The sequence below is a fragment of the Mytilus trossulus genome, unplaced genomic scaffold (genome assembly GCF_036588685.1).
Source record: "Mytilus trossulus isolate FHL-02 unplaced genomic scaffold, PNRI_Mtr1.1.1.hap1 h1tg000158l__unscaffolded, whole genome shotgun sequence".
Classification (NCBI taxonomy): domain Eukaryota; kingdom Metazoa; phylum Mollusca; class Bivalvia; order Mytilida; family Mytilidae; genus Mytilus; species Mytilus trossulus.
This window is the reverse complement of record NW_026963304.1, coordinates 25,614-42,430: the sequence shown is the minus strand read 5'-3', so window position 1 is coordinate 42,430 and position 16,817 is coordinate 25,614. Positions and strand designations below refer to the sequence as shown.

Below are 16,817 nucleotides of genomic sequence, written 5' to 3'. Positions count from 1 at the left end.
TATATTTTATACGTCTTATTAATAATATGAAATTTTCAGATATAAGAAAATGTGTCTATATATTAAAGACACAAAACAAGAAAACATTTAGGAAAATATCTTGTATATTTTTCATGGGAAAGATGTATGAATTATTTTAATGTATTTGTCCTTAAGTGAATCTAATGCAGATGGTCCAATTTATTAGTCATCATTGAATATGTTTACAGATTTTGTATACTTGGATATAAGAAGATGTGGTATGAGTGCCAATGAGACAACTCTCCATTCAAGTCACAATTAGTAAAAGTAAACCATTATAGGTCAAAGTACGTTCTTCAACACGGAGCCTTGGCTCACACCGAACAGCAAGCTATAAAAAATCAATTGAAATGGCCCGAATTAATGATGTTTGCTAGACATTTGTCTACCTCAAGGGTAACTGGGGTATAGAAATATGTTCCTTTCTGAAAAACAATAAAACCTTGCCATTTAGCTGTGTGGGATGTATAAATACTCAGTCAGAATAGGAACAGCGAACCCTTAGCCTGGTGTTGTGAGACTGCCACGGTCTCTACCCGTTGAAGACTCTTTACACTTTGTATTTGTATGCTCATGAGCAACACCACGGGTGCCACATGTGGAGTAGGATCTGTTTACCTGAGCATCTGAGATGTGCACTGGTTTGTGGTAGAGTGTGTTGCCCAGTCTTAGTTGTCTATATTGTGTTTTGTAGAATGTTGTTTGTATTTTGATTTTTGTTAAGGCAGTGGCTATTTGACCGGCACCGGCTAAATAGCAAATTTGCTATTTGACCGGCACCGGCAAAATAGCAAATTTGCTATTTAGCCGGCACTGAATAAAACTGTTCATTGATGTGATTAGCAGAGAATAAAAAGGATTAATAATTATTTAAAATCATTTATAACAATATGAAGCATTAGAAATATCTGAGACTACTATGACACACTCAGGAAATATAGTACAACAAAAAACAAATATTGAAGATGTTCATATATAAATAGTTTATAACTTTATAATATCAATCAAAAGCATGAAAACACATTTGTATATAAAATTGAGAATGGAAATGGGGAATGTGTCACAGAGACAACAACCCGACCAAATTAAAAAACAACAGCAGAAGGTCACCAACAGGTCTTTAGCGAGAAATTCCTGCACCCGGAGGCGTCCTTCAGCTGGCCCCTAAACTAAATATATACTAGTTCAGTGATAATGAACGCCATATTAATTTCCAAATTGTACACAAGAAACTAAAATTAAAATAATACAAGACTAACAAAGGCCAGAGGCTCCTGACTTGGGACAGGCGCAAACATGCGGCTGGGTTAAACATGTTTGTGAGATCTCAACCCTCCCCTATACCTCTAACCAATGTAGAAAAGTAAACACATAACAATATGTACATTAAAATTCAGTTCAAGAGAAGTCCGAGTCTGATGTCAGAAGATGTAACCAAAGAAAATAAACAAAATGACAATAATACATAAATAACAACAGACTACTAGCAGTTAACTGACATGCCAGCTCCAGACTTCAATTAAACTGACTGAAAGATTATGATTTCATCATATGAACATCAGGCACAATCAGGGGTTAGGGGTTTAGTATCATACCATCATAACATATATGAGAAGAACATAACCCGTGTCATGCCAACAACTGTTTTTAGAATAAATGTGTTTAGTTCCGATGCAAAGACCTTCTCAGTGACTCAATATTAACGCCAACATATGCAATCTTTAATGACTTGACAACAGTATCGTTTTTTGCTGAACACTTTCTGATTGCTTTAAATTCTTTGCGAAAAGAACGAGACCTCAAGACTATTAAGTGGTATATTTCAAAAGAGGACTCTGTTTTAGCATTCTCGAATGATTCATCTGAATATAAACATCAAGAATTGGTGACATCATATGCTTGGGCATATATCCAGAAACAGTTTTCACAACGGTCTTAAGTAAAACTGGAGCAGTGATAGAGAAATTATATGGACAACTACAACAAACAGTCATCGGTCTTCCAAAAAAGAGTACCCGAAAGCAATTGTGGACCATTTGATAAGAAATGTTCCAAAGAAATCAGATTTTTTTTATTACACGGTTTGTTGGAATCGATTTAGCAAAACATGCTGCTAATAACAACATTTTTATAACCGAAGAACAAGTTGAAGCAAGACCTGAACTTTTAACTGCCTCTTGTTTGGACTCAATTGTAAATATTGATTTAATAAAGAAAAAAAAAGATGCATGGGAAGCTATTAAGAGTGTTTATAAAGAGAAATAAAAGAACCATATGCACACATGATGCAGATTCAAAGGAAGCCAGTGTAATGTGTAGTTCCTGTTTGGAGTGGCAACATTTATCCTGTGCTAGATTAAAACAACTTTCAAAGGCAAATAACTGGTTTTGTAACAAATTAAAATGTTAAATCATGTGTCCTCTTGAAATTCGTAGCAAACAACTTTTTTAAGATGTAGGTAGTTTTACATAACACTGTTTTTATAGCATGGCAGGATAGTTAAACCATAGATTTTACAAAAATTTGGACATCAACTTTTTTGTAAATATTTTTGAAAATAAAATATTTAAAAATGTATATACAAATGTGTCTTCATGCTTTTAATTAATATTATAAAGTTATAAATTATTTATTCAATATGAGCATCTTCATTTTTTTTTTATTGTACTCAGTGTATTTTTTAATGCTTGATATTGGGATAAAATGATTTTAAATTATTATTAAGTTTTTTTATTCTCTGCTAATCATATTAATAAAAATTTTATTCAGTGTGGGCTAAATAGCCTCTTGTTGGTTATTATATTGAATCTTATTATAGATAGAGATAAACTGTAAACAGCAATAATGATCAGCAAACAAAGATCTACATATGAACCAACATGACCAAAATTGTCAATTGACCGCTAAGGGAGTTATTTCCCTTTTTAGTCATTTTTTGTCGAGACTGCGACAAAAGCTTGACATCAGGGATTGTGATCCGGCGGCGGCGTAAGCTAACTTCTTTAAAGCTTGATATTTTAGAAGTTGGAAGACCTGGATGCTGTATACTTCGTATATAGATGCCTCATGTTAAGAAGTTTTCGTCGTTCATTGTCCAATGTAATTGACCTCATTTTCATGGTTCAGTGACTACTTGAAAAAAAGTTAAGATTTTTTGTAATGTTAAATTCTCTCTTATTATATGTAATAGGATAACTATATTAGGTATGTGCCTACCTTGCAAGGTCCTCATGCCCGTCAGAAAGTTTTCACTTGACCTCGACCTCATTTCATGGATCAGTGAGCAAGGTTAAGTTTTGGTGGTCAAGTCCATATCTCAGATTCTATAAGCAATATGTGTAGTATATTTGGTGTATGGAAGGACTGTAAGGTCTACATGTCTAGCTGGCAGGTGTCATCTGACCTTGACCTCATTTTTAAATGGTTCAGTGGTCAAAGTTAGGTTTTGGAGTTTTTGTCTTTTTATCTAATACTATATGCAATAAGTCAACTTAATTTGGTGTATGGAGATACTTTATGATCTATATGTCGGTCGCTCCGGTTTTATTTGACCTTGACCTCATTTTCACAGTTCATTGCTCAGTGTTAAGTTTTTGCATTTTGGTATGTTTTTCTTATACTATAAGCAATAGGTCAACTTTATTTGTTGTATGGAAGAATTGTTAGCTGTACATGTCTGCATAGCATGGTTCATCTGACCTTGACCTCATTTTCATGGTTCATTGGTCAATTTTAATTTTCTTGGTAAATGTTAAGTTTATGTGACAGTTGTAATAAAGCTTTATATTTAGGACTTTCAACATAATATCAATGACTTGTAAAGAAGGGGAGACATTTCAGTGTGTGAACTCTTCATGCTCTTGTTTAACAATTTTTCGTAAATTTTGTAATCTTTTACAAAAATCTTCTCTGAAACTACTGAGACAAATTTAACCAAACATGGCCACAGTCATCATTAGCAGGGATTAGGGCATCTAGTTTGAGAAATGAGAAACCCCGCCTGCCAACCAAGATGGCCAATATAGCTTAAAATAGAACATAGGGGTAAAATGCAGTTTATGTCTTATATGTCTGACACTCAGGCATTTAGAGCAAATCTGACATATGTAGAAAGGTTCATCAGGTTAAGATATATCTGCCTGAAATTTTCAGACGAATCAGACAACCCGATGTTAGATTGCTGTCCCAGATATGGTCATTTTAAGGAAATTTGGAGTTTCTGGTTATCTTGAATATTTTTATAGATAGAGTTAAACTGTAAACAGCAGGAATGTTTAGCAAAATAAGATCTACAAATAAGTCAATACGACCAAATTTGTCAATTCACCCCTTAAGAAGTTGTTGCCCTTTATAGTGAATTTTTAACAATTTTGTTTCTAAATTTTTGTTATCTTCTCCACTTAATCTACCGGGCCAAATAGAATTAAACTTAGCCACAATTTTACTGATTGAAAAATGTATCCGATTACCCTGCCATCCATGCAACCTGGCCTCAAATGGAACATAGGGATTTATTATGGAAGTCTATGGGAAAATTGTAAAAAAAACCCAACAATTTCAAATGGTCACATCTTTTAAAAAAACTAGTTTAAATAATGATTAGAGGTCTTCAGTAACTATTGTAAGACTAGTTACTAGTGGGATGAGATGCTTTAATTTAAACCAAACTTGGCCTCAATTATTGTTAGGGTATATCATACTATTTCTTATGATTTTGACCTTAGTTTGCATGATTTCCAAAACCACAGTAAATACAGATGAGCGACACAAGCTCTTGACAGCCTCTAGTTAAATAAAACCAGTTGTTTTTCCTTTAATTTTCTAAAATAATTTCTTTGAATATATATATATAAAAAAGAAGATGTGGTATGATTGCCAATGAGACAACTATCCACAAAAGACCAAAACATGCAAAATGACACAAACATTAACAATTAAAGGTCACCGTACGGCCTTCAACAATGAGCAAAGTCCATACCGCATATAGTCAGGTATAAAAGGCCCCGATAAGACATGTAAAACAATTCAAGTATATATATTATTTTAATAATACTGTAAAACACTTGGTCAGTATTTTCATGAAAAGGTGAATAATCTAAATGTCAGTTGTTTACATCAGATTTCCCCTATCCAGACAAATTTGTTAATCATTGTTTATACACAAGTTAACAGATCAGCCGACACCCTATTTTTCGGATTTTTAGAAAAAAAATGGACTTTTCATGTTTGTTTGTTCCTGCCAGCCCTTACAAATACATTATTCCTGAAATATAGGTAGAAATACATGTGCAGTGGCGTTTTCGAGAAATTAAATGCATTATTTAAGCTTATAGAAAAACATAGTGGTGTTAAAAAAAAATTAAAAATCTATATAAATGATCTGTAGCGTTTTTGTTTCAAAACAGATCTTGAAATATTGTTGCTCAAATAGTTTAACGAACACTAATAAAAGCCCATTGAAACAAGTTTGTTTTCATTTTATAGTCACAATACTGTTGATTTTTTATCTCGAATATGAGATGGACACTTCCAAACATGAAAGAAGTCAAGATGAAAATAACAGATATTTATAAACAATTGGAAATTTTTTTCTTTCATAGATTGAAAAAGAATGTTTATCTATTGAATATCAAAAGCTGGATAGCCTGCCAAAGGAAGACATTATATCCGTGTTTGTTCTTTGGACGCTACTTCATGATCATTTATGAACAGATGGAAAATTATTTTCGTGCGATAGGTTGCAATTCTTATTTCAAGTGTTTTGTCATTGAAACCCATCATTCACCTTGTTTCCTGAAAGTTGATCAAAAGCGAGGTCAAGCTGAGTTTTAATCATTCGTGAAATTACCATTTTCTTTTCTTTTTGTACGACTGCAAAAAAAATGTATTTGTATAATGCTATCAAGTTGTCGTTGTCGTCTGAAGACACATTTGGTTTCCGGACAATAACTTCAGTTTAAGTGAATGGATCTCTATGAATGAAGATTCAATACCACAAAAGAAAGGTTGGGATTGATTTTGGTGGTTATGGTACCAACAGTTTAGGAATAAGAAGCCTACAAGGAGCCAAAAACATGCATTTCTGTAGTATCAGGACAGTAACTTGTGCGTAAGTGACTGGATCTCTCTGAAATTGTTCCACAAGATTCCATACAAAAACGGAAAGGCTAGGATTGAGTTTGGGTGTAATTGCCCCAAAGGTCCAGGAATTAGGGCAATATAGGGGCCATTAACAAGCATTCTAATGCAACAACGTTTGTAACGTTCATTTTGATTGGATAACGTCACTTTTTTACATGGCATCAATTGACAATTGATGCTGTGGGACGTACACGCAAGCGCAGACGACAAATTACATGTTTTAACGTTGATTTCTGTCAGTTTCATTATATTAGAATGGAGATAAAAATATTGTATTTTAAGCTCTGACGGCATCAATTGCGCGTCGCCAGTAAACTTAATTTGCGACCACCAAATCCCCAATTGATGCTGTCAGAGCTTAAAATACAATACAGTTATCTCCTAAGTGTTCTAGTTTCCAGCCAATAACTTGTGTTTAAGTGTATGGATCTCTCTGAAATTGTACTACAAGGTTCCATACCACAAAGGGAAGGCTGGGATTGCGTTTGGGTAATTGGCCCAAACGTTTAGAATTTAGGGGCAAAAAACAAGTATTTTTCCTGAAAAGAAAATAATTTTCAAAATTAAAAAAGAAAATGGAGTTCACAAAAAGTTGGGGGGGGGGGGGGGTTCAATTTTTTTTGAGGGTTGATATTTTTTATGGGGGGAGGGGGGTTTCATAATTTTATTTTTTTCCCCAAAATTTTTCCATTTTCACATTGATTATTTCTGATTTATATATGAACGCAACAAATACTGATATGGCATGAGATAAACACCAAACAGGGTGTGTAAATTATTTTCTCTAATTCTTCGTCAATTTATCCCTTTCTGCACCCGTTGTATAAAAAATTTAATCAATGTGTGATTCGTTTGATCTCAGTTTTTCATTGGTTAAAATCCGATTATGACGTCGAATTTTCTTGCTTTCCTCTGAATCCTATTGCGACGGCATGAAAAAAGGCGACCATGCCTGATGACGTCACATAGAAAGAACACATCTTTTTGCAGATCATTCGAAAAGAAGGAATACGTTTGCCTGCATATCGTTTGAAAATCATTAGAGAAACAGATTCTACCACCAAATTTCGTGTAATACGATATTTATCCACTCTCGACAGTTAAATTTTAAATATTTAAAACCTTGGCGAGCCTTGTGTTTTAAATTTGAAAATTTAACTGTCTCGAGTGGATAAATATTGTATCACACTCGATGCAGTGGTAGAATCTATGTATATATAACAGATGAACTAAGTATTGTGCAACAGCACAGTATTGCGTAATAGCATAGTATTGAGCAATAACACAGTATTGCACAATAGCAAGAAATCTTCAATTGAAAATAAATACAAATCTTTTAACCAATTCCAATGGGATTGATTTAAAGTCTTTACATGTTGGGGGTTATAACCTTGTATTACTATTTTGGATATTGGGCCCCATTTTTAAATTGGTCTTCATTGAGGTCCAAAGGGTCCAAAATTAAACTTTGTTTGATTTCATCAAAAACTGAATTATTGCGGCTCTATGATATGCTGATTCTTATTGTGCATTAAGAATTTTTATTTTGGCCTCTTTTTTCAAATAAGTCCATATAAAGGTTTGAAGGGTCCAAAATTAAACTTTGTTTGATTTCTAGTGAAATTAAATAGTTGGTGTTTTTTATATGCTGAATCTAACCATGTTGTTAGATTTTGGATATCAGACCATACTAGGTAAATTAAATGTCCCATTTTAAAATTTAAGATCTTTGACCACATTTATTGAGAAACCTATATTATGTCAAAAATTTGATCACAATCCAAATTCAGACAGTATCAAGATTGAATAGTGTGTCCAAACTTCCCCAACTATTCAGGGTTTCACCTCTGTGGTCTTATCAGTCTGCTTTCGGCGAAGCATTTTATTAACTGTGGTAATATTTTCCTTTTAACAATCTTAGATGACGATGGTTTAAAACAGCTGGGCAATAATGTTCGGAAATAAATTTAAGACATGATGACACCCTTTAAAAAAGCATATCAAAAATATTGTTACAAAGCTGAAATACATTTATTATATACATATGCATATGAGTATCTTGTAGGATTTGAAAAAAAAATCGACCAATCGACCCGTCTTTTTAAAATAAAAAATCTGTAAACCAACAAATCAAAGATTAAAAAGCATATTTTGTATATAGATGCCTCATGTTATGAAGTTTCCGTCCGTCATATGTCCATTGTCCTTAACCTCATTTTAATGGTTCCGTGACTATTTGAGAAAAAAAAAGATAAGATTTTTTGTAATTAATGTTAATTTCTTTCGTATTATGAGTAATATGATACCCGTCAGACCATTTTCATCTGACCTCGACCTCATTTCATGGATCAGTGAACACAGTTAAGTTTTCAAGGTCAAGTCCATATATCAGATATTATAAGCAATAGGTCTCTATATTTGGTGTATGGAATGATTGTAAGATGTACATGTCCAACTGGCAGGTGTCATCTGATCTTGACCTTATTTTCATGGTTCAGTGGTAAATGTGTAGTTTTTGTGTTTTAGTCTTTTTTTCTAATATCATATGCAATAGGTCAACTATATTTGGTGTATGTAAATATTTTATGATGATAATGTCAGTCTTGCAGGTTTTATTTAACCTTGACCTCATTTTCATAGTTCATTGCTCAGTGTTACGTTTTTGTGTTTGGTCTGTTTTTCTTAAACTAGTAGGTCAACTATATGTGTTGTATGGAATTAGGTTGTAAGGTGCATATGTCTGTCTGGGAGGTATCATCTGACCTTGGCCTCATGTTCATGGTTCATTGGTCAATGTTATGTTTTCATGGTTAAGTTTGTTTCTATACTATGCCCGGTAAGCAATAGGTCAACTATATTTGATGCATAGATTGATTGTAAGCTGTATATGTCTGTCTGACATGGTTCATCTGACCTTGACATCATTTTCATGGTTTATTGGACAATGTTTAGTTTTCCTGGTTTAGTGTTTCTTAGAAACTTTAAGTAATAGGTCAACGATATTTGGTGTATTGAATGATTATAAGGTGTACATGTATTTCCTGTTTGGTTTATCTGACATTGACCTCAATTTCTTGTTTCGTGTTAAGTTTGTGTAATACTTGTGGTAAAGCTTTATTTTTAGGACTAACAATATAAAACCAATGGACAGTAAAGAAGAAGAGACATTTCGGATTGTGCACTCTTGCTTGTTTTAAAGAATGTGTAAACATTAACACTAGTGATTTCAGACCTAAAATATTGCACAAAAAATTCTTAAAATAGTAAACCTATTCTTAAATTTTTTTAAAAATTGCATGATCTTGTTTTAGAATAGTTTAAGAAATACCATATACATGTACTGGTAGTTATTATATAAAATGGTACCATGAATGTGTATTCCTTAAAATAGAAACAGTAAACTTATTACATGTTCTTATAACATTTCTGTGTTTGTGAAAAGAAAGACAGTTCGTGATGTGTTTTTCGTCATTCCTATATATTAAGACCGACTTACATATTGGTAAAGCTACTTCAGATTAATCTACTACATAGAACTTTCTATATATCTTCATGAGATTTGAATAAATGGTGATATGAAGTCATTTTAACATTTCTTTGTAGATTTATTCCAATTATGGATGGACTCAATACATTGCTACAGTAGACTGGAAGAGGACAACAGTAGTCCTGATGACAGCAAGACAACATCAGATGATCTTGATCCACCAGTAGTTATTATTGGCACTTGGAAAGATGCTGTAACTTCAGATGAAGAAGAGGTTTACATTTTTACCTTTTCATTTTGTTTTAATATGATCTTGTTAGTTTTTCTTTCCTTGATGATTTTTTCCTTCCTTTTTTAAGCGCCTAAATGCTCAGCTTTCTAAATGCTCAGCTTTATCGAAAATATTAATTCAATTTGAAAGTATTGCTTATCTTTAATTTTCGGTTGATCAATTTATAAATAATGAATAAAGTGTAACACATACTACCGAATTCTTGCACTTGTGATTTTCCAACATTCAATAATATAATTTATATGATTATCGTTATCACAATATATATAAAAAGATGTTTCTTTTAGGGTGTGTGGGGGTTAATGCAAATACTAACATGACTAAGCAAAAAAAACAATATCTTATTTTATAGATAGAAGATGCATGCAGGAAAAAACTGTTTACATATACTGAAAAAATGACAAAAGATGAACGTGGACATATAAGGTGTGACTACTTAATTTCTAATACAGAGGATAATAACAATGTATTCCAGCAAATACGACAAGATATTGTGAACTTAGCCAGAACAATGAGAACATGGAACATAAATTATCCCTTAAAATTCATTCAGCTCGAACAAAGACTTCAAGAGAAGAAGAAGGAGTTACCAATTATTTCCTATCAAGAAATAAGGGTTATCTCTTCTGAAACGCCGAACCCATTGAATGACAAGGAACTCATGTTGTATTTGTTATTTCACCATGAAATCAGAGCTCTGGTTTATTTTAAGGATCTTCCAGATTTTATTATTTTAGATACACAATGGTTGTCTGATGCTTTTAAATGTATAATAACAGCAGAGAAATTTCGAGCTCGTAGCATAAAGCATCAAGAAGAATGGAAGGAATTTCTCTGTAAAGGGAAATTACATTGGGAAGTTGTAGAAGATATATTCAAAAAAGAACAAAACATTTTGTACAAACACAAAGATCATGTACTGAATGTCATGGATAAGTTTGATATAATCATACGTCCAAATATATCAGAGAGAGACACTGCTGATAACAAACCTTGCTATTATGTACCTTGCATGATTAAAGAAGAACCTGAGTGTGACATATATGAAATGTTTAATGTGACAGAAGGTATCTGTAAAAAATCCACATGGTTATGTTTCATGTTCAGGTTTCTACCACCACCTCTAATAAATCATTTGATTGCTGCACTGTCCAGAAAATATAAAGTTGCACAGGTTGCCGCTAAGCAACAGAAAAAGCATATTGCTCTTTTCAGAGGTTCTGCTGTCTTTGAGTTACAGAAGACAAAAAAATTAAGAAAATTGCTTGTAATGAAATGTTCAAATGTTATTCAAATTCAGGTTTGGCAGTTTGGGAAACATATCAAAAAAGGTTTGTACAAATACATTGCTGACTATGTGACCGATGAAATGACAAAGTTAATAAGCACAAGATTTAAGATGTCCAATGTAAAATTTGAGAAAAAGTGGGAATGTGGACAAACAAAACCAGAGTTTGTTACAGGATCGAATAACTTTAGTGACGAGGAGGATACAATATATTACTGTGAGACCTGTACAACTACACACGAGTTTACAGATGAATGGTCTGATCTACAACATAGAATAACTTATGTAAGTGAAAGATTAGGTATATGGTATACTGGTTTACTGGTTCACCTCTTTTAGTCCTTTCAAAAACTTACCCCATGATAGTCTGTTTTTTCCGGAACTAAAATTACATAGTAACGGTCAACTTACTCGTGATTTTTGGAGGACCTTGAAATGGAGGAGTACTATTCCATTATTTTCAATTTATTTGCAAATAATGGTAAGTCAAATATGAACAGACAACATTTTATAAAAAGTTAAAAATAGAACAAGACAAAGAGGAGATTAGTTTTTATAAGGTTTACGGAATAGTCCTAGTCTGTATATGTATATATATACGTACCGACTCATTGTTATGTATTACATAAATAGATATTTCTAACGGTATTGTTATGCGTAAGCACGATTTAAATCAAGATACAAGTTTAAATTAATTATAAACAATTTGCATTCAAGAATTATAGTATTAAGCATGTTTTATGTGTTTAAGAAGTTTTCACACAAGTCCAATATCTACCCCCCCCCCCCCCAACAAAAAAAAACTCTTGCTAGCTGTAGGCTATATCGGCCATATTGTCAAAAGTTGTGACCACAATCTGGTCATTGTAAGCTCTTTAAGTTAAACTAGCAAGATAATATTAACCAGGAAACTTCTTATCATTACAAAAAAAAGATTTGAGTTTATCAAGTTATCACAATTCAAAATGGCACTGTCCATGAAAGAGGATGGATTTGTAATGCTTTCAACAAGTATTGTATGCAGAACACAAATAAATATGTACACATATATCAATTTCATTCGTATAATTGATTACTTTATGAGTGAAGCAATTAAATCAATCCTTCCTCCTTTTTTTAGCTCACCAAGTGAGCTTATGCCATCACTTGGCGTCCGTCGTCGTCCGTCGTCTGTCGTTCGTTGTCTGTCGTCGTAAACTATTTCAAGAATCTTCTCCTCTGAAACTACTGGGCCAAATACTTTCAAACTTTAACTGAATGTTCCTTAGGGTATCTAATTTATAAATTGTATCCGAAGCTTTGATCTATCGCGAACATGGTCGCCATTGCTAAAAATAGAACATAGGAGTCAAATGCAGTTTTTGGCTTATAACTCAAAAACCGAAGCATTTAGAGCAAATCTGACATGGGTATTATTGTTTATCAGGTCATGATCTATCTGCCCTGAAATTTTCAGATGAATCGGACAACCTGTTGTTGGGTTGCTGCCCCTGAATTGATAATTTTAAGGAAATTTTGCTGTTTTTGTTTATTATCTTGAATATAATTATAGATAGAAATAAACTGTAAACAGCAATAATGTTCAGCAAAGTAAGATCTACAAATAAGTTAACGTGACCAAAATTGTCAATTGACCCCTTAAGGAGTTATTGCCCTTTAAAGACTTTTTTCACAATTTGTTCATCATGTTGACTTACTTTAAAAAAATCTTCTCCTTTGAAACTGCTGTATCAATTTCAGCCAAACTTAGGCTAAATGAGTTTCAGAGTATCTAGTATAAATTTTATATTTTATTTCCTTGTATGTCAAGAAACATAGCTACTATGGCTAAAATAGAACATAGGGGAAAATGATTATTTTTTTTGGCTTTGGAAGAAAATAGGACGATCCAAAAAACATTTAAATAAATTGAAAAGCCAAAATAATCATTGATGAGAGATTTAACCAAAATAATTAAGGTGAGCGATTCAGGCTCTTGAAAGCCTCTTGTTTTTTTTTAAGCTCACCTGGCCCGAACGGCCAAGTGAGCGAATGCCATCACTTGGCGTCCGTTGTCATCCGTCGTCTGTCGTCGTAAACTATTTCAAGAATCTTCTCCTCTGAAACTACTAGGCCAAATACTTCCAAACTTTAACTGAATGTTCCTTAGGGTATCTAGTTTATAAATTGTATCCGAAGTTTTGATCTATCAACAAACATGGTCGCCATTGCTAAAAATAGAACATAGGGGTCAAATGCAGTTTTTGGCTTATATCTCAAAAACGAAAGCATTTAGAGCAAATCTGACAGTGGTAAAAATGTTCACTAGGTCAAGATCTATCAGCCCTGAAATTTTCAGATGAATCAAACAACCCATTGTTGGGTTGCTGCCACTTAATTGGTAATTTTAAGGAAATTTTGCAGTTTTTGGTCATTATCTTGAATATTATTATAGATAAAGATAAACTGTAAACAGCAAAAATGATCAGCAAAGTAAGATCTACAAATAAGTTAATATGACCAAAATTGTCAATTGACCCCTTAACGGGTTATTGTCCTTTAATGACAATTTTTCACAATTTGTTCATCATATTTGCTAACGTTTAAAAATCTTCTCCTCTAAAACTACTCAACCAAATTCAACCAAACTTCAACTGAATGATCAGTAGGGTGTATAAAATATAGTTTGTGTTTTATTTTCTATTTTGTCAAAAAACATGGCCGTCATGGCTAAAAATAGAACACAGGGTAAAATGCAGTTTTTGGCTTATATCTCAAAAACTCCAGCATTTAGAGCAAATAAGACAAGAAGTTAAAGTATTTATTAGGTCGAGGTCTACCTGTTCTGAAATTTTCAGCCGAATTGGGTAACTGGTTTTTCAGGTATAATGCCCCTGAATTGATGATTTTAAAGAAATTTTGCAGTTTTTGGTTATTATCTTGAATATTATTATGGATACAGATAAACTGTTAATAGCAAAAATGTTAAGCAAAGTAAGATCTACAAATAAGTCAATTTGACCAAAATTGTCAATTGACCCCTTAAGGAGTTATTGCCCTTTAAAGACTTTTTTCACAATTTGTTCATCATGTTGACTCACTTTAAAAAATCTTCTCCTTTGAAACCGCTGTATCAATTTCAGCCAAACTTAGGCTAAATGAGTTTCAGAGTATCTAGTATAAATTTTATATTTTATTTCCTTGTATGTCAAGAAACATAGTATGGCTAAAATAGAACATAGGAGAAAATGTTTTTGTTTTTTTTGCTTTTGAAGAAAATAGGACGATTCAAAGAACATTTAAATAAATTGAAAAGCCAAAATAATCATTGATGATAGATTTAACCCCAAAAATTAAGGTGAGCGATTCAGGCTCTTGAGAGCCTCTTGTTTTTTTAGAAAATGAACTTTCAACAAATTCATATCATCGTTTAATTATCAGGATGGTAACCTTCACTTTCATACATTTTCTTGTACATTTTCAATGTCACAATGCTAATGTCACAGTGAGAGTAAATTTTCAATGACATCACTTACACAGATTGACATCGGGTCAACTGGCATAGCTCATTTAATAAAAAAGTCTACGATGTGGAAGTATGAATATTGGAACAGCCTAAACAAATCTTGACATTCATGATCAGCTGACATACAGTATATTCATGTGGAGTTAAGTTGTTTGAAGAGCGTCAAATTAGAATAAGCCTTTTTCTAGATTATCTTGGCCTTTTTGATATTTTACTTTACAATTCTTTACTTTTATCTTCTTTTCAGTTCACCAACGAGGAAATAAATTTTACAAAGATGGGGATGGTTGCTCTGAATATTCTTACTGATGTTTTATACGACCTTTTAAAACCAGATAAACAACATCTACGTCCAAGGAGTGATTGTGATATAACATACTTGTACAGTGAGCACAGGAGACTAAACAAACATATTCCAACTAATGGATGGGGAGGGGTATGGAACGCTCTTAAAGTTACAGACATAGCTATTGGAGATGATATTGAGCGCATAAGACTAACAAGGAATGATCTACAACACTCAGGGGAATTTGAACTTGGAGATACACGTTTTAATGAGTTGTGTAACATATTAAGTGATCTTTTAAAACGGTTTGATCAATGTAACAAACCAGCAAGGCTTTATACAGATCACCTGAATGCAATTTTAACTAAAACCATTTCTGCCGAGGAAGTTGATGAAATATTAGGTAAATATGGTTTATTATTAAACAGTTGAAATTCTTAGCCTTTATAAAAACAAAATGTGTTCACAAAGTTCATTATGATTTTATTCAAACAGTATAAGCGATGCAAACTTAATTACATGTATTTAGAGAACAGTTTCTTTTTAGAAAAGTGTTCCATTGCAAGATAATCACTATAGCTTCTTTTTCTACTGATCCCAAAAATTGTTTATCTCTGTATTTTTGGAGTAGAATTTAAAACGGTAACTAAAATTATCTGTGCAGTTGTGAGTTGTGATTTATTTTGTTTTCATTTCAGGAATGGATATTGAAGTTGAATTTATTCCAACACAGTAGAGAAATAAGCTCATCCGCACGAGTTTTATTGCAAACAGTTATTTAGGCACTTTCTTAGAAATATACATACTACCATCTTATTGACATTAGACTGATCAATTTTGACTAGAAGGCCTTCATCTTTATATTGAGATGTATTGCTACCAATTAAAGTCCGTCTTCAACTGTCTCTTCATAAAGTTATAGAAATAAATGACCCGGATGAAGAATTCACCCAACCTGATTAATCATGGAGTTCAGGAATACAATGACCAAGATGAAAAAGTCAACCACACTGTCGATTCATAGAGTTTAGGGATGCATAATGGCTGAGATGAAATTTTGAATTAAATTGTCTATTCATAGAGTTTAGGAACGTATAATGGCTAAGATAAAATAGTGAATTTCACTGTCTATTCATAATGTTATAAAAAGAAATAACCAAGATGAAATAGTGAACCACACTCTCTTCGTACAGTTAAAGAGTGAAATGGTTAAGATGAAATAGTGGACCAAGCTGTCTTTTTGTAGAATTAAAGAGAGTAATGGTTAAGATGAAATAGTTGACCAAGATGTATATTCGTTAAGTTATAGAACATAATGGTCTAGATGAAATAGTGTACCAAAGTCGAAATATTGGACTTAACTTAAAAATTGAACCAATATTGGACTGTCTCCGTATTATTCAAAGTTTCTCATTACATGCAGGAAATCTGTAATGAAAATATTGCTAACACCAAATTCGTTATGTACAGAACAACTAATATGTGTTTCTAAATATATTTTATACGTCTTATTAATAATATGAAATTTTCAGATATAAGAAAATGTGTCTATATATTAAAGACACAAAACAAGAAAACATTTAGGAAAATATCTTGTATATTTTTCATGGGAAAGATGTATGAATTATTTTAATGTATTTGTCCTTAAGTGAATCTAATGCAGATGGTCCAATTTATTAGTCATCATTGAATATATTTACAGATTTTGTATACTTGGATATAAGAAGATGTGGTATGAGTGCCAATGAGACAACTCTCCATTCAAGTCACAATTAGTAAAAGTAAACCATTATAGG

The 16,817-nt window shown here is 32.5% G+C and overlaps 1 protein-coding gene across 1 annotated transcript in view; it reads left to right on the top strand.

Annotated features, from left to right (window-relative positions):
* Positions 1-15,757, top strand: part of LOC134700540 (uncharacterized) — a 48,790-nt gene extending 33,033 nt beyond the window's left edge. Inside the window, exons 8-11 of the mRNA XM_063561923.1 lie at positions 9,767-9,924; positions 10,295-11,515; positions 14,983-15,424; positions 15,720-15,757. Of these exons, the coding sequence (XP_063417993.1) occupies positions 9,767-9,924; positions 10,295-11,515; positions 14,983-15,424; positions 15,720-15,757 (1,859 nt within the window). The remainder of the gene's footprint in view (positions 1-9,766; positions 9,925-10,294; positions 11,516-14,982; positions 15,425-15,719) is intronic.
* The last annotated feature ends 1,060 nt before the right edge of the window (positions 15,758-16,817 follow it).